Source organism: Balearica regulorum, chromosome 15 (genome assembly GCF_011004875.1).
Source record: "Balearica regulorum gibbericeps isolate bBalReg1 chromosome 15, bBalReg1.pri, whole genome shotgun sequence".
NCBI lineage: Eukaryota > Metazoa > Chordata > Aves > Gruiformes > Gruidae > Balearica > Balearica regulorum.
Genome location: NC_046198.1, coordinates 17,134,299 through 17,154,855, shown reverse-complemented (window position 1 = coordinate 17,154,855; position 20,557 = coordinate 17,134,299). Strand labels below are relative to the sequence as shown.

Here is a 20,557-nt window from a genome sequence, read left to right as displayed (position 1 = left end):
TAATACTGTGAGGAGTAATATTTAAATACGAGTCAACAGTTTTCACAGGAGAGTCTCTGGTGTGGGAAATGCGGAGTGTCAGAGTGATTGGCAGGCTCGGCCCTGGCCGGCAGTAGTGATCGACAGCAGAGGTGAAGTGGAAAAGGGAAGAGAAGTGGCCAGGGAAAAGCGGTCGGTCTCTTACGCCTTTTTGCTCCTCTGGTGCACCTGATTCTTCTCAAATTCCCTGAGCTGGCTAAGGAAAATAACTAATCAATTATGACCTGCCTGCACCAAGCTGGTTTGAACATGCCAACCTCAGCTGGGTTAGAACAATTTAGATCAATTAAACACACTAATCTGGTATTAATTTAATAAAAAAATGAGCTAATGTCCCCTTGTCCTCCCCTCACAGGAATAACAACCCATTTATTAGTTCAATGGTTCCCTGTGACTGTATAAACAATTAAATACCTTTTAGCCTATTACACCACGTTGCCGTGCTTTGTTTTTTCTCCTGGATTTCCACCATAAATTCTCCGTGCGTCAGGGAACATAACGGGGAATGCGAGCGCAGATTTGCTGCCTCTGTCCTGCATGGTTGCGCGGTCCCAACTGACTTCCATGTTGCGCCCAAGCCGTGTAAGCGGCGGTCATGCCGGCGAGGTTCATCCCTGTAGGTGGAAGGATGAAACCCTCAGTGCTGAGTGCTGGTATGGGCACGGGCCGGGCGGACGGGACTGACGGCCCATCTGGGCTGTGGCCCCGCGTCCTGCTGCCGGCAGCCGATGTCCCCGGAGGAGCAGAGAAGAGGTGGGCAGTGGTGCCCCCTTGCCGTATTCTGCCAGCCTCTGGGATCTTTGCACGGGGAATTCCCACTGCCAAACTCGGTCACTTGCTCGTTTAAGAGTAAGGGATGATTATTTTTTTTCTATTAATTTTTCCAGTTACTTTTTTAAGTTTCGCCATTTGCTTCGCCTTGTCACAGCCCTGTGGAAAAGAAATGTCCCGTGGGGGGAATGGTATGGCCAAGAGCTTAGTAAGGTCTAGAAGAGAAGCAGCAGACTCAAGGTTTGGCAACAAAAATTTTAAAAGGAAAAAAAAAAGAAAGAGTTTTTGGAAAGGAGTTAGGACACAGGCCAGTCTCCAAGTTATTGGGCAATAGGAGAAAACTCCCTTGGGACATCCTATCTCAAACCAGACGGGAACAGGATTCTTTATGTAAAATGCCTAGTCGAAGTCACGGTAAGGGAGAGGACACAGGACTAGACCGACTGCCGTCCCACGTACAGTAATCATTTTGCTGTTCCAGGGTGTTTTTCTCAACACACGTGAACTAATAATATGGAAGCTCAGCATTGAAATATCACTGAAAGCAAAGTATAACCCTTGCTGCTACTTTTTCTTTTAATTTGTGGATGAATAATGGCTCCTAAACAATAAGGTTTTCAACTGTCTTAGTCTGCTATGTAAACAACTGGAAACCCTGAATTTTAAGTCCTTGTAGTCTTTGGATCATACAAGGGAGAGCGAGAAAGTAGAAGCGCCATCTTAAAACTGAAAAGCTTATACAGCTCAATTACAATGTACTTTGTATTCAAGCCATGTTCACAATCAGCACATGTTTTACTGCCAAATAAGGAGAGAAACCAGGCTTCTTTTTATGAGTGAAGTTTTCTTTTAGTTATGCCAAAGTCATTAAAAAGTGCATCACTCTGATTTTCCTTTAGTGGCTTCAGAAAAGGGAATGGATGTGAAAATGGGTCCTTAACTCAGCTGCAGAAGCATTATTTCCTTAGAGAGCTGGATCTGTGAGATGAAAATGCGTGCAGTGGCTGGAGTCGTTACATAGTACTTTGTGGGCAACACTTGCATTTTCTCCTTTTTTCAGTGTCTTAGACTATTAACAGCAAAAGAACAACCCAGTAATTGTATAAGCTGTTACAATGTGGAACACCCAGAAGATTTGGGTTTCTGGCAGGAGCAGTACCTGGCTGACGTATTATAAAACATAAAGACAGTCAGATGTGACATCTTCAACGACAGGCAGGGAAAAGGGGTTTTTTTATAGAAACCTTGCCACAGTGTCGTTTGGGAAAGAGGGTGAACGTGCTGTGAGGGCCGGATGCTGTTACACCTTGGAGGAATCTGGAGCTCGTAGGCAGAATACAAACAGGTAAAGAAAAGGCCGTTAAAAGTTTGTTATGTACTGAGTTCTTTTCTCCTCATTAATGCTACTCTTCGCAGTTGTGTTGTCCCCTTTTGGCTCCTGGGTCCCAGATACTTTCAGAGGCGTTGCTCACCCACACGGCTTTTAGTGAGGAGCGCCGCACGCCCGTCCCGGTTCTCAGAGGCTGGACAGACCTGCCGAAGGCCCGGGGCACGTTCCCAAGATCTCCACCTCTCTCAGCCCCGTTCTGCTGGCACGTCTCTGTTTCACCACCTTTCGGACGTGCCCTTTTGCCACTGCGGCACATGCTGTTGGTCGGCGTTCTGCACACTGGGGTGATGGCGGTTGGGTGGTTCGTTAGAAAATGGATCATGCAGTAAATGCTATTGTGTATCGCGTTGATGAATTGCTCAGTAAGTACCCAAATACTAGGGAAAAAAATTGATACATTATCCCTGCTGTTGGAACAGTTTAACCACTTAGCTCGGAGCAGCGCTTACCTTCCTGCTCATGTGAAATATTCCGTGGTTCATTTGGCTCAAACTTCCCTCAGCCATACTTTTTTTTGTTAATTTTTTTTAAACGCTTCAGTATTCTGAAGCACGTGGACTAAGAAGATCTATTTTTTGCTTGGAAGTAGTTCAGCCCAACAGTTGCGTGTGAACTGTCGTGACTGAAATAGCAACGTGCATCTTCTGTGCTAAGAGACTGCACTTAATCGTAGACGTTACAGCTAACTTTCCAATGTTCCTTACTGCTTTATGCTAAGCGTTAGGGGAGCCATAAAGCCTTTACTGCTTCGGCTTGACAGTTTGCCTCTTTGTAGGGCTTCTATTTCTGCTCGGTTTTGGAAAACAATGCTAAGTTGTCAATGCAAAGAGAAACAAAAATAGGTTGAAGATGGCAGGCAGATGCAGTACAAACAGCCATGTGTCTTGGCACGGGACGAACCAGGGTGTTTTTTGGTCCCTGTAGAGTACGCAAGCAAGATGATCCGCCAGTTCAGGAAGGCGCAGTAAGTGAGAAGGTTTGAAGTAGCTGTAATTTCTGGGGCGGGGTGGGGATTAGGAAGGAGGCGCAAACTGAGGTTCCGGTAAAGTGATCAGAAATCTCATTGCTACCTAAGAGCATTGAGCTGCACACTTCATTTTCAGTAGTATAAATAGTAACATTTGTCTCCTTTCATCTGAAGTCCTGAGACATTTTATAAAATAATTACGGCAGGGAACACCCTTTTAAGTTGGACAGATATGGTTGGCCCTGTTTTACCCACAGGTCAGTGGCCCGATTTGGTAGCTTGAAAATCTGTATGGAGGTGACTCACGCTTGCCCTCAATCCCTTGGGAAGTTTGAACCCCATTTCCTTTTCTTGTGTCAGTCACCTAGTATGCAGATCCCGAGATGTTAAGCACAGTAGAAGCACCCAGTGAGATGCTGTTGTGGTGGACACCAGGTGTGCTCTGCACAGGGTGTCCCTTGGCATTGCCTGCGGGTGCTGCACCGCTGTGGTCTGCTGGCCGTGGCCCAAGCAGCAGCACCATGTAGATGAGATGGCTTCAAGCTCAGCCACTCAGGCCCAGCAGCATTGCCAGGTCAGAGACTGCTCGATCCTGTGGGTGTTGGGAAGAGGAGGAGGTGAGGGGACAAGAAATCTTCCAGAGATGACATTTGTTGGAGACAAACAGATGGCAAAATGTCAGGTTTCGTACCGTTGAGTCTGTGGTGAATTCAGGCTACATCTCTGCACACTATCATTTGCAGTTTTCTCCCCGTTTTGCTTATTTTGTATAAAAAGAAACATAATCACTTGGGTTGTGGCCTCCCTGATCGTGAGAGGAAGCCATTACATTTTTGTCCTTGCAAAAGCCATTCCAGTGTTTCTTAAAAGATAGCGTAAGTGAGGAGTGGTGGAAAGAAACCCCCAGGAAAGTCTTTGAAAGTCCATCTTGAGTCACGAGGGAGTGTATGGAACTGTTGTCAAAACAAGGCAATTCCTAGTAGAGTCATTACTGCCAGAAATATACTCTGCATGTTTTCTACAACTAAAAACAATTTTTGGGGCACTTGAAGAGTTTGCTCCCTGACCTGTAACATTAAAATATTGAGAAGCATTAAGGCTTTTTTAAGACTTTCTGTGTAAGAGAGATTTCCAGAAGATGGAAAGTAAGATTTTTCAAAAGCAGTGGAAGTCAACGCTTAGGAAAAGGTGGACGAGAAGAAAGAATCATCAGGAATTTCTTCTAAACATAAGGCAAAGATGTGATATGACTAAAGCATTAAATGGGTATACTGAGAAGATTACATACGAAAGAAGCAGAAACAAATTATGTAGAGTATGAGGCACCTATTGTAAAGCTTGAAAAATCTAATTATGTCCATCTAGAGATGGAATAATGATCAGATAAAATGCATGTATTCATCAGCTTTCAACAGCATCTCGTGTGGAATACCCTAAATGCCATGGACGTTAGGTTTCCGTAAAATGTCATTGAGAAGGGCCACGTTTAACGTAATAGTTCAAGGTAGACTTGTAACTTGAAGGAGCCAGTCAAAGTACCGTACCATTTTTGCTACACTGCAAATGATCTGAACCTTATATTGTCTAACATTTGTAGCAGCAGAACAGTTGTCTGCCCAGATTTACTTGCACACTGAGCATAAAACTGTTTAAACATGCATTGGAAACACTGTGGTAACGTGGACCGTCAGAAGATCCTTCCCGTAGAGCTGCTTGGTCCCATGATGGCTGACAGCCCAGCTCCTGGAGACCCGCGGGAATCCCAGGAACAAATGGCACCAACTGCATCTCTCAGTGCTGGCTTCTGTTTTGTGGCCGTGTCACCTGTGTTTTCTGCTCTGAATTCAACCCCTGTCCTCGCGCGGTCGGAGCCGTGCCCTCCTGGCCGAGGGCCGGCTGGTGATCCCGCGGTGCTGTTGGCCACCATGCTCTGCTGCTCCCGCTCTCTTGTAGGCGTGTAGAGCTAGGAACGGCAAACGCTAATTGTATTTTTAAAGTAAGATTTCCCTATGTTCCTTGTTAAGTTCCGAGCATTTAGCGCGGTGGGCAAAGCTACACAAAGCATTTCAGTTTGTGTGCTTACCTGCGGGTTGGGCTTTTGCGTGTGAAATAAGCCCAACCTCACTATAGCAAACCCAGTCAAGAGAGAAACTCTTTGTGATGTTGCTGGTGTGTGTTTGTGCATTGGCATTAAAGCTTAGGGCGTTGTTGGGATAGTGTTGTGTTCATAATATTTTCTTCAGAGTTAGGGAATTAAAGAAAGATAAGAAGAATTCTGCTTTTGACCTCAGAACATTTGCATTCAGGATGCCGCAGTTTAAACACGCTGGAAAGCAGGTTACAATTTGTATTTGTCCCTCTCTTTTCTTCCATCGTTTTTATCTGTGCTGAGAGGTTTTTCGTAGCCTTTTGAAGCAGCAGGAGTTGTGTATTCTGTGCTTTCTGCGTCCTGCCTGTCATACCGGGAGGAAATCTGCCTCGTCTTGACAGACTAAGTAGGTGCCATTTCTTTTTGACGCTGTGCCCCTTTTCAAGCTTCAGCTCCGTTTTGGGAGCGGGGACTCAGCCCTGGAGGCTTTTGGCACGACAAAAAGAGGTCCTGGGAAACATACCGCAAGATCATATCTTTAGAAAACCAGGCGTTTATCTGGTACAGTATAGGCATTGTGCTTGAATAGCCAATTGTTCATTATTTCAGATTTTTTAAATACTGTGTAACCCTTCATGGAAATGGGGTGAAGTCAGGGTTGTGGCGCAGGCAACTGGAAATTCGCCGCGTGCTCGGCGGAGGGAAGGATTTCTGGCCGGTAGCAGCAGGGAACGAGACTGCTCCGTGCAGGTTTGGGTTTTATGGACTTGCTTATTACGAAGAATTATTCAGTGACTGGTTTATGGGGATATATTGTAGCCTAGAGATTGCTCACAAATTACTTGTTGCAACTGTTACACTCAAGATTGTCAAATTACTGTTCTGTGCTTTCTACTTGGTCACCTAAATTGCAAGTTATTGTTTTATGCTTCCCGACTGATTGACTCCGGTAAGTGTTTCCAAGGTGGCTGTGCAAACACTGCTGGCAAGAGCCTCTCGTATTTCTCATCCATAAAAATATTTACTTGACTTTTCCCACCAAAACTGGCTGACTTCTTCAAGTTTTTGACTAAAGAGAGTTAGGAGCAGGTAGAGTCAAAGCAATGCGCAGTTTGCCCGCAAACATTAAGGACAACACGGACGTGGTGCTAGTGGAGCTCCAAGCTCTGCAGATCCTTGCTTCGACATTGACTTTTGTCTCGTGATGAATTGTTTTGCGGATGTATTATTAAGTTTTATTCATAGTTGTTATTCTTGTATAGTGAGTAATGACGATGAGGTCCTGATAGGGACGCTGGTTAGCAGCGAAATGTCAATACGAGCTTTTCTAGGCAAGGGGCCAGAAACAGGAAGAAACCTTTTTACTTTAAAAAATACATTCTTTCCAGACAAAAACCTTACCGAAAAGTAACTTTTGGCAATCTGATAGCCTCTGATGCTTAAGAAAGTTTTATTCATTCATAGACTGTGGGAAAGACAAAACAGCGAGCTCTGTGTTTAATGTGCTGCACGAGGTTCAGGAGCGGGGGTCTCAGAGACGCTGCGCAGCATCACCCGCAGACAGCGACCCAAAGGCTGATGTTGGATTGCGATGGTTTTTGCTGACATTAAGTAACTGTGCAACAATATTCATTAGTAGTTAAGACATATCGTAAGAAGAGCTGAGCTACGTGTTTATATGCGTGTTGTAGGAGCGTGTGCTAAACATCTTACAAATGCTTTATGTGTTATGCAGTCCTAGAGTCTCATCTGAAATGCATTTATAAATATTTAAATACACCACAAAGTAAGAGGAGTTCCCGAGGCTGGATTGCAACCGTGAGCTGCCTGGACAGTTAACTATCTATACGTGGTGTGACAGGCCTCGTGCTGCAAGCGGTGGGGGTTTTTAACAAAGTATAAAAATAACCATCCGGAACTGTGCAAACCCCGAGGCTGCATGCAGGCACGGTCGGGGCACAAACGGCACCTCTCCATTTCGTCATCGTGTTTTCCTCCCGTTGTTTGTCTTGGATCAGGAGAAAGGCCAAGTGTTTTCATGTGATGGTGATCTCCTTGTATTTGGCTATCCTTACCTTGGCGTGGTTGTGCGTCATCGTCCTGGCCAAATGCTTGGAGCTGCCTGAGGTGTGCTGGTCTCACCTGAAGCTCAGGGTGCCAGGGAGCACCTGAATTTTTCCACAGTGACTAAGATTAATGAAATGCTATTAGTAATCCATTTTTTTCTACTTTAATTTGGGAGTTATCTGCTAGGTGTCCTGTAAAACCCAAGAGAGAAAGACTTGAGGGAAAAATCGGCATTTTTTGCATTTCATGCAAAATCTTGGCATGCCTTCACAAAATGCACTGTTTTGGTATGACATCGAGCAAACCCAGAAACTAATGAAATACAGTACTAGAGTAGAAACAAATCATAGGTTCATGCCTTTGCTCACCGTCATCTTTTCAGAGATGGCTGCTGCAGGCATTGTTGGATGGCTCGCTAAGAGTCTTTACGAACTGCTGGTAGCGTCTGAGGGCTTTTGATTTCTTGAATATGGGGCACAAACAGCACCTTGCCCTTTCCCTCAGGCAAGATCCAGCGTGCTTAGAGTAAGCTCTGGCCTCCCGGAGTGGCAAAACCGCTGTTGCTGGAGTAGCTGGAGGCTCAGCCATCCTAGAAGAGACCCTGGAGGGGAACAAAAGCCTCGGCCACCCTTCCCTCTTGGGCTGCTCCGTGTGCCAGCAGCACAGCCTGAGCTGGCCACAGTGACCCGCTGCCGCCTCCGCCGGGGTCGCTCAGCTTCCAGCACATCTCATGTATTCTCGGTCCCCTTGGCTCCCAAGGAACATAAACGGATAGCAAGCAATTGCCCAACGCTTGCCCGAGGGGATAGCAAGCAATTGCCCGAGGGGAGACCTCATCGCGGCCTACAGCTTCCTCACGAGGGGGAGCGAGGGGGCAGGCGCTGATCTCCTCCCTCTGGTGACCAGTGATAGAACCCAAGGGAACGGCATGAAGCTGCAACGGGGGAGGTTTAGGTTGGATATCGGGAAAAGGTTCTTCACCGAGAGGGTGGTCAGGCACTGGAACAGGCTCCCCAGGGAAGTGGCCACAGCACCGAGCTTGATGGAGTTCAAGAAGCGTCTGGACAACGCTGTCAGTCATATGCTGTGATTCGGCTGGGCCTGTGTGGAGCCAGGAGTTGGACTCAATGATCCTCATGGGTCCCTTCCAACTCAGGATATTCTGTGATTCTGTGACGCAGAGCTGTGTCTTCAAAGCCCTTTGTATAAATTACTGCTTCATAGGTGAAAGGAATTTGTTATGCTGGTGCGTTATTTGGTTTAGGTGTGGGGACTGCGTGTGAAGCAGGCCCAGTAAGGGTGAGCCTTCAGACAAGGGCCTGCTGCCTGCCTGGGTGTTGCTGGTGTTTAAAACCTGGTGTGATGTCTCTAGGGAGGTTTCAAGGAACATTAGCAAAAGGGTCGTCTCTTCGCAAACGCTCCGAAGGCATTGCTGCTCCTCAGCTGGGCTGCGCTGCCGTGCTGGAGGAGGAGTGGTTGGGACGTACGTTTAGTTTTCTGCTGATATCCTTGGGATGTAGGGTTCTAGGACTGAGTTTTGTTGCGAAAACACCCGTGCTCCCGAGAATTGTCCTATTGTGTTCCATATGCCCAGATTTGCTTGTCCAAGCTGTTAGCTCAGAAGAGTCCTGGAACTGTGTACGTACACAAAAAAGGAGCCTGACAACTGTTTTGGAAAACGTGAAGCTGTGAGCCTGGATTCGGTGGGACCTGCTCACCCTGAGTGTGGCCGTGCTCTTCTACTGCCGATTTCAGACAATAAGGCTGAAGTTGTACAACTGAGCTTTCTGGTAGTAGTAAACTGTAACCCTATCACGTAATGTGGGCTGAGGGAGTTTGTAAGTAGAGGGGCTTTTGAAGTCCTCAGGTGTTTCTTGGTTTTTTTTTTTGTTTTGGGTTTCTATTGCAGTGAAAGAAACTTCTGTTTGAAAACGAGAATAAAGAGTGATAAATTGGTAGAGATAGCAGTTGAAAGAAATGATTTCATGGAGAAGAACTTTACATTCCTACTTAAATATGGTCGATAAAATTCTATTATTTTCTTAAAATAATTAACTCAAATGAGCATTTTGTTTTGAGGGAAATAAATAAATGACCAAACTTTAAGGCACATTAATATTTGATTTGGAGATAACTGCATAAATATTGAATTTGAAGATTACATTCCAGAGCACTGCATTAAAATTGCAAGACTTTTCTATTATCCTTCATAATGGAACATGAAATTAGAAACTTGTTCATGGAAAGAAAATCTTCCCCACTCTCATCTACACATTTTCTGCACTGTTGTGTTAACAGAGGAGCTCTCCTCCTCATACTGTGAGAAGAGACATAGCTATCAGTAGGACATAGACCCTGAAGTCATTTACGGTCCTTTTGAAAATTAATATGCACCATTTCATAATTACGTCTCAGTTCTTTGATTGGTATAGAGCAAAACTTGAACCAGGGAGATAGCCTATGGGGTTAACACGTTTCCAGATGCGGAGGTCCGGAAAGCTTTGGTGTTCTTCCTTAACTTTTATTTCTTTTCCCCATCCTTTGGCTGCATGTGTTTGAGGACCACTAAAATGTCTTCTTGACTTCCTCATCCTAAAACATTTCTAAGAACCCTGGCGTAGCTCGATGTTGCTCACGAAGGAAACGGAGGTTTTACGGCGTCCTCCTCGCTGTAGGTGCTGCAGCTCTTGTTAGCCTGGAGTTCTTACATCGGTGAGATCCCTGCTCTTGTGCTGGTAGTCACTATAGCGTCTGGCTAGCCAGCATTTATCGTTGCTCAGAACATGTGGGATGTATTCAGCACAGCAACTCACCGCACTAACAGCGCTCGGCCCCCCTTGCGAAGGCGTGTGCTAATTCATGGCTGCCCTGCTTCTCTTTCTGGGAAATAATTCTGAAAATGGAATAACAAATAGAAACCTGGATCAGACAGTCTCAAAACATGTGTGGGCATCCAGTCCAAAGTGGTTTTAAACACAGATTGATTTTCTAACTCTTTTCTTCTTCTTGTATTGGTCTGAAATAATTCGTTTCCATAACTTTACAGTTCTGCGGTTGCTCCTCTTATTCATGGTTCAGCAATAACAAAACATTGTTCCCCATAGACTTGAAAACGGAGCAAACATACTCATTCTACTGCAAAGAGCAATGCAATTGTACTTCCTCCTAATTAACTATACCCCAATAGAAAAATTCGTGGAATAATAACATAGGAGAAAATTGGTCATTTTACCTTTATGTTCGGTGTGCTGTTTTTCAAAACCTGTGCATTTATTTCGAGACAGAAGCCTATCACAGAGGTTGTGTTTAGTTCCTGTTCATGTTATGGTTCTTCTGCAGTGGTTTGACAAGAATTAAATGTGGATTTTCACGCCACACACCTCTGTAACTTGCAGAGTTCTATCTTAGGACAGCAGAAGGTGTAAATGATGTTTAAAAGCAATCTGTTGATCCTTGCCCCTGTAACTGAACATATAACAGATTAATCATTTATTAAACCTCTCTACATTATTTATGAGTAGAACAGAAATATAAACAAGTGACCTTTTTATCCTTTTTTGTTTGAGAAAATAACGTCTTTATGTATAGAGCTAGCGATGATAACAAAATACAAATTAACTTTCAATGCCTGCTTTTGTGTTCCCTCAGATTCATCAGAAAGCAGGGACTGGATCGGCTGTTCCTGGAATGCGATACCCATATGTGGCGCCTCGGGGACCGCAGGATCCCAGAAGGAATTGCAGTCGATGGAGGGTCAGACTGGTTTCTCCTGAACAGGAAGTTCGTGGAGTATGTCACTTTTTCTAATGACGATCTGGTGACAAAGATGAAGAGGTTTTACTCTTACACGTTGCTTCCTGCTGAGGTATGTGAATTCAAAGCAGTCCCTCTCTGTGTTCAGAACTGGAATGTTTGTGCTTGTCCCAAAGATCACCGAAGTCAGAGGGGCTTTCGCCCGATTCCGGTGGGCTTTGGACCATCCCACAGTGGGTAATGAGAATTTTACTCCCATGACGAGCAAGACCTTTAGCGTTAGAACAACTTTTGCAGTTGTTTAGCTGCTTTGTTTGTTTGGGGGACTTTTTTGCAAGGAATGGCTTTGTTTTATACTTCTAAGCCTATTAATTTATTACTGAACAACCAAAAATCCAGCTGCCCTTTGCTTGCAAATTGTTCGTCCACAAAGCTTTTGAAGGCTATTAGAGATGGTGAATTGTCTCCATAAGTAGCTTTCCTCACTATTATCCAGCCCTTTTCTTTAAAAATAAACCCCCTACAAACAAAGGTTTATTGTTCCGTTCAAAACTCAGCTAGAAGGCATAGTCACAAATCATTTAGATCACTCAGGAATCGCTCTGGCTGCAAGTGATGCAGAAGGGGAGGGCAGACCGGGATGGGTTTCTGTCTCGCGTGCGGCGGTGTGTCAGGGAGGTGTGCGTTACCTACAAGTAGAGCACGGAGCCAGGCGGGTTGTCCGGCTGTGCTACACCTGCCTCAGCAGGTACGTGGCTCCCCTGTTTCCCAGGCTCTGCTCCCAGGGCACGGAGCTTGCAGCCATCCCAAGGAAGACCTGATGGCTGTCTTTAAAACGATAACTTCCTTCCTCGCTAGCGGCCCCTGAATATTTTGAGGGATTGAGGAGACCGATCTTGCAAATCTAGGCTTATTAGCTTGCGGTGGAGCACAGCGCTTGTCATCTTTTGATAGGGGTTTATTAGTCCACACACATGTTGAATAATCTTGCTTTAATCCCATTTCTGTTAAAAATCACCTTTTCGATCAACTCTGATAACCTTTTCATCCATTATCTAGGAGAAATTTCTGTATCATTATAAAAGGACACAGGGCAATGGGTAATTGGGTAGGGTTTTTTTTCCCTCTCGCTTGAATGAAAATGGATGCCTTTATGGGTTTAACCAAACAGTTCAAGCATAAAATCCATATTCACTGGGCTGTCATTTAACATTAAAAAGGGTAGGGGGATTATTTGGGGGCCAGCCATGCTAATGTTATGCTGGTTATTTATAGGTCTTACTATTGCTGATTTTGAAGAGAAGTCACTGCTCCAAAAATCATCTCTTACCGGGCTAAATTTGATCATATTCCATAGCCGCTTTCTACAAAGTTTTCTTTGCAAGATACATAGCTGGTTTCTTAAAATCGCCTCGCCTTCACTGACCTGTTAACCTGCTATATCAGTCCCCATTACACATGATTTATGTAATAGCTGATATTATGATGATATAATTAGGACAGCCCAATAGGAATTCCGTGCTGCCTTGAGTCAGCAAATAAAGACTTATGATTTCAGACATAATTGCAGGAGGCAGAATGTCCTTCTGGTGCCTGGGGTGAACTGTGCATTTCAGAGCAAGGCCATTCAAATAGCCGTGCATTTCGGAGTGCTGGAGAGAGAGACGCCCACAGAGGAGCTGTCTGAGACTGGGTGTTTTTCATAGTAACTGGGGTGATGGTGAAGGTTTGAGAATTGTCTTAGGAAACAACTTGAGATATATCATTAACACATCGCTCAGGAAAACAGTCCTAAATCTGTTAGGCCAGAAAGTATTTTACAGAAGAGAAATAATGGGAATTTCTTAGACTTGCTCATACAGATGAAATAAAAAATAAAATAATTGCTGCCACTGGTGCCTTTCCTGGAGTCCTTTGGACTCCCAGAGCCCAAAGCTGGTCATTGCAGAAGTGCAATTATTCTGTGCCAGGGTATTTTGGCAAGGCCTCAACTGTATGTTATTACAGTTTGGCTGGGACTATAGCGTGTTGGGATTTTCTCATGCTCCACGGAATGCATACGTGTAGAGAGCTTTTCGTACATGGCAGAACAATAGAGCTTGTTAATTCTATCATTTCGAAAGAAAATAAGTCACCTGCATTAGGTTCAGGCTGAAGTGAAGGAGAAAATGGAAGTCTGTGAACCTCAATGAATGCACTGATCTGCTCTGTCTTTCTTGCAGTCCTTCTTTCACACTGTTCTGGAAAATAGCCCGTACTGTGACTCCATGGTGGACAACAACTTGCGCATCACAAACTGGAACCGTAAACTCGGCTGCAAGTGTCAGTACAAGCACATTGTTGACTGGTGTGGCTGTTCGCCTAATGACTTCAAACCAGCAGACTTCCACCGATTCCAGGTAACCGAAGCGGTCCGTTCCCTGGTACCCACAAAGCAGCTCTTCCCCGTCTGCTGGGGTGGGGCGAGCTGCCTGGCTGCAGCAGCAAGTGGGAAGGGAAGGTTTTACCCCATCTAGCACGGTGGAGAAGGAGGTGTGAGGAAGCTCTGCTCTTAATTTCAGGAGAATAAAGGATTGATTTTCCTGCGTTTTGGCCCTTGAGCTTTACTGCTGCATGGTAAGGTCACAAAGCAGCTCTCTGGACTACTTGGCATTGGTAGATTTGCTGTGCTAGAAAGGAGGGAAGCTTGACGCTGTACCAATATTCCCTGGTAGCTCTTGTGAATTTATTGCAAAGGGCTTTTTCCAAAGTTCCAGCTCAGGTGCTCTCATGATTTCATGAAGCTCCTGGCTCTCATTGTTAAGCAGTGTTTTCCGTCTTTGAAAAAAGCTTAAAAGTTGACTAGAGTGCCTGCTAGAGGCTTACGTAGCTCAAGGCAAATCAGCTTTTGTGATTATATTCATCAACATGAACTTAAATATAATTAAGTTTATCTTGTGATTTTGGGGGCCAGAGTCGTGAGGTTTCGCTCATCCGGGCTTGGCAGGACTGCCTTAAAAATTTTAATCAGTTTCTTTGTGATACAGTTTCCCCAAGGCAGGCATGAGAGCAAATCCTTGTGCTCAAGGGTGCACTCGGTCTCAAGACTGTATCTGGCCTGTGTATCTTCTATTAAGAATGAACAACCGCTTGTTTCAAGGTCACCAGATTTACAATTCCATCCCTGTAGCTCCTCGGGGTTCCCTGCATAAAGCATGTTTGTTCAGGCTTTGTGTGGGATGGGGAATGTGTTACCCTACAGCACAAAAATGATGACTGCTCCAAAACAGAGATCTTTTCTTTATTGTGGTGTGCTGCCTACCAGGCATGGCTGGAGCCAGTGACACGGGCACTCACAAAAAGAGCAAATGAGACATTATCTAAGAGAGGCTCTGCTGCCCCAAACACTAATCCCAGGAAAGTCTCCAGCACAGAATAAATGGCAAGTCTTAGAAAACTCCTGTCAGTCTGCAGAGGCTGACCTGCTCCAGGCTGGGAAAAGAACCCACAACAACATTTCAGAAAACAATCAGGTAAACTGAGCTGCAAGGGAAAGTTCGAAATTAGAATAGATGTAAAGGCAGCTTCTGAGACTTGCTGATGAGAGAGCCTCTCGGACGAACACGCGGCACCAGAAGGCTTGCTCGCGGTTCCCACAGAGGCACAAAGCAAGCTGCAGCGGAGGAGATCAGAGAGCCCCCAGTATGTGCCGACTCAGAGTAAAACTGAGCATCCTCAAAAGAATTTTTCAACCATCTGGGGCACTTTTGAACTCCTCGGCACCTCATAACCCATGCTCAAATATGAGCAAGGCAAAACAAAGGCTTCTTAAAAGGTAATGGTAGTCAAGTAGCATACAGACCGGTAACATACCCAAGATTGTGTCAAGTGGAGAGCAAAAAAATCTGTACGGCACTGGTCAGAGGCTGAGAAACCTCAGCCACAGATGGCACCTCTCCCAGAGTCCTCTTACCACCTCGCAGAAGCAAATCCGTACACGCAAAATGCTGCTCTGCCTCTTCTGAGCCCTGTGCCAGGGACGCTTTGCTCCCAGCCTGGCCACCAACAGCACATGCCAGCACTGTGCCGACTCCAGGCTGACGCGGTGGTTTGGAGAGCGTTCCCCACCCCATCGGCACTTGGAGACCCTTCCAGAGCAAGGCAGGGAGGGGTGGCTGGTGACACGGAGGGATTGACACATTTTCGTTGAGTAATTATGTTGGTTTTACCTGAATCTTAATGACAGTCTTAATGATCAATGGTCACAAAGGTGACCTTTTAAGTCACCTTTGCCCCTGGGGAGAACCAGTTGATGTCCTCAACTCCAACCCATTGCTTAGGACAAAGTGTCACGGCTGAAAACGGGAACTCACTCCAGTGTTTTTTCCTTTCGTATCACCACAGCAGACTGCCAGGCCAACTTTCTTTGCCCGCAAATTTGAAGCCGTAGTGAATCAAGAGATAATTGGCCAGTTGGACTACTACTTGTACGGCAACTACCCAGCTGGCACACCCGGCCTCCGGTCGTACTGGGAGAACGTGTACGATGAGCCTGATGGCGTGCACACCCTCAGCGACGTCGCCCTCACCATGTACCATGCCTTCTCCCGCTTGGGCCTGCGGAGAGCCGAGACGTCGTTCCACGCTGCTGGAGACAACAGCTGCCGGTTAGTCTGAGCCCGTCTGTCTTTCCCTGGGTGTTTGAGGGGACGGGGACGGACTGCCGAGCGCCGGTCGTCTGCTTGGCTGTGCTGGCTGGAGCCTGCCGTCACAAACAGGGCCGGGCAGCTGCAAGTGTACAGCGCTTATTTCCAGGAGTATTTAAGCCCATGATAAAGCATTGGTTATTCAGGGTTGACATTCTGTGACCTGTTTGCTGCACTTTTAAGGAGCTCCTCTCCAGCCTGATGAAGACCGACAGGATCCAGTTAGGCAGTGCTACCCCACTGCCGCGTTCTCTTGATTAATTTCAGCAAGTGTATTATATACCCACAGCTCCTAAACGCTCCGTGTGATTGCAGCAGAGGTCATGTTCACCTCTGTAATGCTTACCAAAAGCAGAGGACAGGGTTTCAGCACTAATCTGAACGCCGGCAGGTTAATGGTCCTTGCTTGTTTGTTCCCCTGGGTGCATACGTGGAGTACAGAGCACTACTTGCTCGGGCTCAGTTTGCCTGCTTGGTACAGCTCTCTGTGCCAGAAGTGTTGCAACTGGTAGAATTCATTAGCATCAGATAAATAAAATGTTATGTAAGTATAAATATATATAGAGAGAGAGCAAATAAAGGTCCTTCTTTAAAGGGAACCCCCCCTATATTCTAGATTCCTTTTTCACCTATAAGCCTAACAAGAACTCAGTCAAAAAGGGATTTGAAGGAAGAATTCCTGGAGACTTCCACAGAAAAGGCTCTCTTCGTGGTAGATGTTTGCTGCTTGCAAACATATCTGAAGCTGTTTACGTTCAAAGCAGAGAGGGTTCATCTTTTAAAGTCTTATTTTACAGTCTCTTAATTCCTTCTTCAGAATGTATTTTTTGGACCCTGTCTTTTTTTTTTGTCCTAATAGAAAACACATTCAGCCTAAGTCAGCAAATACTGAAGATACTCCTTGTGCTTTGATGAACGGATTTTGCTCCTCTTCTGTTCTCGAGAGGGAACCGAATGCGCCTTGACCTTCCTATATAGTCACGGAAGTGCTGAGCAATGTCCCATTTAGAAAGATGTGGCAATAAGTGATCCAGATTCCCATTACAGCTTTGCCAGTAAAGGTTACCGGTGCAAAGCAATAAAAGATCAATAACAATTAGATAGAAATAATCACTAGTAGCATGCCTTCCTTCTGTGAAATAAAGGCAGACCTAAAGAAGTCCTGGGTCATTTGTCCTGCAGAGTGAAGCCAGCAGAGAGGATGGGAGCTATGTATAACCAGTACTGAAATAATTTGACAATTACTTTTGTGCTTATTCCTTTGGCCAGTGTTCTGATGATGATTTATATCAATAATCAGTCTCATTTCTGGGGAGCTTTTCATTGCGCAGGAACTCAAGGTGCTTTTCAAGCTTGCTCAGATTATAGATAGGGAAGCCATGTCATCCACCGCCGATTGCAGCTGTCTCCGGGATAACGCATGGCTCCTTTACGGTAGGCTGGAGCCTCACCAAACAGTGCGGGCAGGAATTGCAACCAGGGATATGGAGTGGAGGCTTCGTTTTCCTGCCTCCCTGACCCCCCTCAAAATACTGTGAGTCAGTGTCCAATGTAAATCACAGAAAGGTGCATAATCCTCAGGTTTATGATTCACATCTCTCCTCTCTTGATACTGTGTTGTCTTTCTAGATGCATGGATATATATGGATATACCCACTTCCTCTTGGCCTCTCCTGGTTTTGCATGTCTCTGTTGGCCGGGGTACATTTGGGCTGAGCACCTCGACAGTGTTCCCTTTGCTGCTAGGGCCGACAGCAGCACCAAGGCAGCGGGTGCTGCAGTCACCACCCCGGCTCATTTCACGCTGCCGCAGGCACTGCCGGGAAAGCCTCGGCCGCTTCAGATCACATTTGGAGTCAATCCCGTGCTGCCACCCGCCGCGGCCCAGGGGACGTTAATGAGAGGAGCTGCCTCGCACGCTTTTCTAACGAGGGCTAGCCCCCAGCCCCAGAGAGCCGTGCTCCCTGCAGCCTGCCTGGTACCAAATCCGATTGCATGGCAGCATCTTCAGTGGAAGCAACGTTAATGTGTGATTGAGATTTAATTTATTTCTCTCCATCTCTAGGCATTTTTACTCACTACTGCCAAGAGACAATTTACTCAGACTATTTCAAGGACATTGTAAATATTTGCTGCTGCACACATATAAAACAGGAGGCTGTAGTTCTCGAACAGAAGTCAGATTGTTGCCGGTGCTGGCTGCGTAGCTGTGCTGTGGTTTTGCTCGGTCCCTCGGTGCTGGCCCTGTCTTGCTACATTTATTTCTCAAGCTCTAGAGACTTCCTTCTGGGTGGTGCTGCTTTCATGTCATGGCAGGTCCTTCTTGGTTCGCTCCTCTTAGTGCTTAGTCTTGGGATGTAATATCCAGCCTGAGGAGTCAGACGGAGCTCGCGGGACTGGGAAGGTGTGATACTGGTTGGTTTTAAATACATTGCAAACACACTTGTTTCACAGTTAATGTCAGTGCTGTAAAGTAGCAATATACTTGATTTCAGAGCTACGAATAACCTGGTTTTAATTATTTATGCATCCATATGTACACAAACATCATTACAGATGTTTCTGAGACTATAGCAGACAATTGACCATAAATTTTAATTATCTGAAACCATGACTACAATGTCTTTAAATCTGAACTGTAACTGAAGGCTTCCAAACCTCCTGATGAGAGGTTTTTCCTGTTTGTTTGACCTTATTTAGTTTATTTTTAATTAGTAGTAAAAAATCCACGGCAAAAGCAACCTCAAGTCTTTAGGGAGTGTGAAGTTTATTTCCTAAAATTACTTTTTACCCAGAAGAGGTAGTATGGGAAGGGAATTTTCTGGCACGCAGGGGTATGTCCTAAAGAGCTTAAAGCTATGAATATGTTCTAAATGAGCATATATTCTTAGTAACATTTTTTATGTTTCAGGGTAATCGGAACAGCCTAAGAATATTTGATAATGAGTCATGAACACATTTGGAATCTCTTAATGTACAGTGGTGAATTTTCTAGTTGAAATGAATGCTTCTTAAGCTATTAGCTCCAAGTAAATGGAGATTTCATGTCTGTCTTGTGTGGCTGATGAGCCTGTGCGTGTGCTGTTTTGCAGATACTACCCCATGGGCCATCCAATTTCCGTCCACCTTTACTTCCTTGCTGACCGCTTCCAAGGCTTCCTAATCAGACACCACGCGACCAACCTGGCTGTCAGTAAACTAGAAACTTTGGAAACGTGGGTGATGCCAAAGAAAGTCTTTAAGATCGCGAGTCCACCAAGCGATTTTGGAAGGTTGCAGTTCTCAGAGGTAAGTGTTCACAGCCACCCGTGAAGAATGTCACGAGCCTCTGGAGAGATTGCGTACTAATGCAGCAGCCTTTGGAAACTGTATTTCCATGTAATTTTTAGGTGAGAGTGGCTCTCTAGCATAATGCACATCCTCTTCATCGAAGGAGATAGCCCTTCCAGTTCAGATCTGTGGTGAGCCCTCACTTCTTACGTTACACTGAGCGTCCTCGCTCCCTCCTGCTTTAAGAACTGACGGCATTGACTGGTGTAAAAGGGGCTCAGTAACTTAAAAGTTTTGTGATTCTGATTGTTGTGAGTGCTGTGAGAGATACCTGGGAAAAATGCCATGTTTCTACAGCTCCAGATGTGAGCAGAGATGTGGTAAGCGTTCCTCTCAAGAGTATGCTGGAAAAAACCCTCATAAAATTAGTGATAGTCAGGCACCGATGCCACATGTGAGCAGAATATTGATGCTGTAGCACAAAAGAGAAAATTATCACAGCGGTGGCTGATATTTCCCACAAATCCTGTTATTTCTTCTAGGAATTTGTCTCAGGATCTGACACAGAGTGTAAAAAACGTACTCTAAAATATATTAGGAAATTTGACCGCTAACAGAACCTGACATCTGTGTTCTGTTTTAAAGATGCAACTGTCTGAGCAGTTAATTTCATGATTTTTCTTGTTAAGCCACAAATTTCAATTAAGGTATGAAATTGATTGAACAAATGTGTTCCAGTCATTATGGCCAAGTCCATAAATTACCATCTTCTTGGGCAATTAAGAAATGCCTAGGTAGGATTCAGTGTTTTGGTGTGCATGGCAAATCCACGACACTAATGTGCCATTAAAGAGATGGATGGAAAGTGTGCTCCATTTATCAATGTGTCCGATGGTAGGCTTGCCATTGCGTGCAGTGATAAATGGTGATACAAGCTTTAATTCTTGTGATTTGTAGGAGTATTTCTGCTGTTTATTTGGTACTTTTAATCTCACTTTCAGCCTGATGCCTGCTCTGGGTCCATCTTTTGAAAGCAACCAGGCTGGCAGCAGGAAGTGTTTTTTCTAATTGCGTGGTGAAAATAAGTACATTGATCTTAGCGTTCTAGAACTCAAATGAAAATCTGTAGAAAGAATGCATCTGACTTCACCTCAGCTGTAGGGAGGAAACAAACCTCGGACCAGAATTTACTCCCTGGCCCCTTGCCGGGTGCCCCCTGGCCCCAGTGCATTGGATCCAAACCCTTTTTTCCCCAAAACGAGCCCTGCAGCAACCGCGAGCCTGATGGAGAGACGTCCCGGAGCAGCAGTGCCCAGCGTCGGCCTCCCCTGCCGTGGGAAGCGGTGGCACGCGGTGCTGCGCTGTGCCCGCAGCTCTGCGGAGCGTGTCGCTCGGCGGGGAGGATCCCCGGATCCCACGGGACTAATGAGCCGCCCTTCACGGCCTCATAGACCGCGGCTGGTCCGTAAGCAGCCCTGCAGGAACTGCTGCTGCAGTGAGGCCGTGCGAGTGCAAAGCATGGGAAG

The 20,557-nt window shown here is 45.6% G+C and overlaps 1 protein-coding gene across 2 annotated transcripts in view; it reads left to right on the top strand.

The window, feature by feature from the left end:
* The window catches only part of XYLT1 (xylosyltransferase 1), a 192,246-nt gene that overhangs the window by 158,184 nt on the left and 13,505 nt on the right, over window positions 1-20,557 (top strand). For both annotated transcript variants that reach the window (XM_075767887.1, XM_075767886.1), the window contains 4 exons: window positions 10,972-11,188; window positions 13,299-13,475; window positions 15,460-15,722; window positions 18,854-19,049. In XM_075767887.1, coding sequence (XP_075624002.1) covers window positions 10,972-11,188; window positions 13,299-13,475; window positions 15,460-15,722; window positions 18,854-19,049 — 853 coding nt within the window. The remainder of the gene's footprint in view (window positions 1-10,971; window positions 11,189-13,298; window positions 13,476-15,459; window positions 15,723-18,853; window positions 19,050-20,557) is intronic.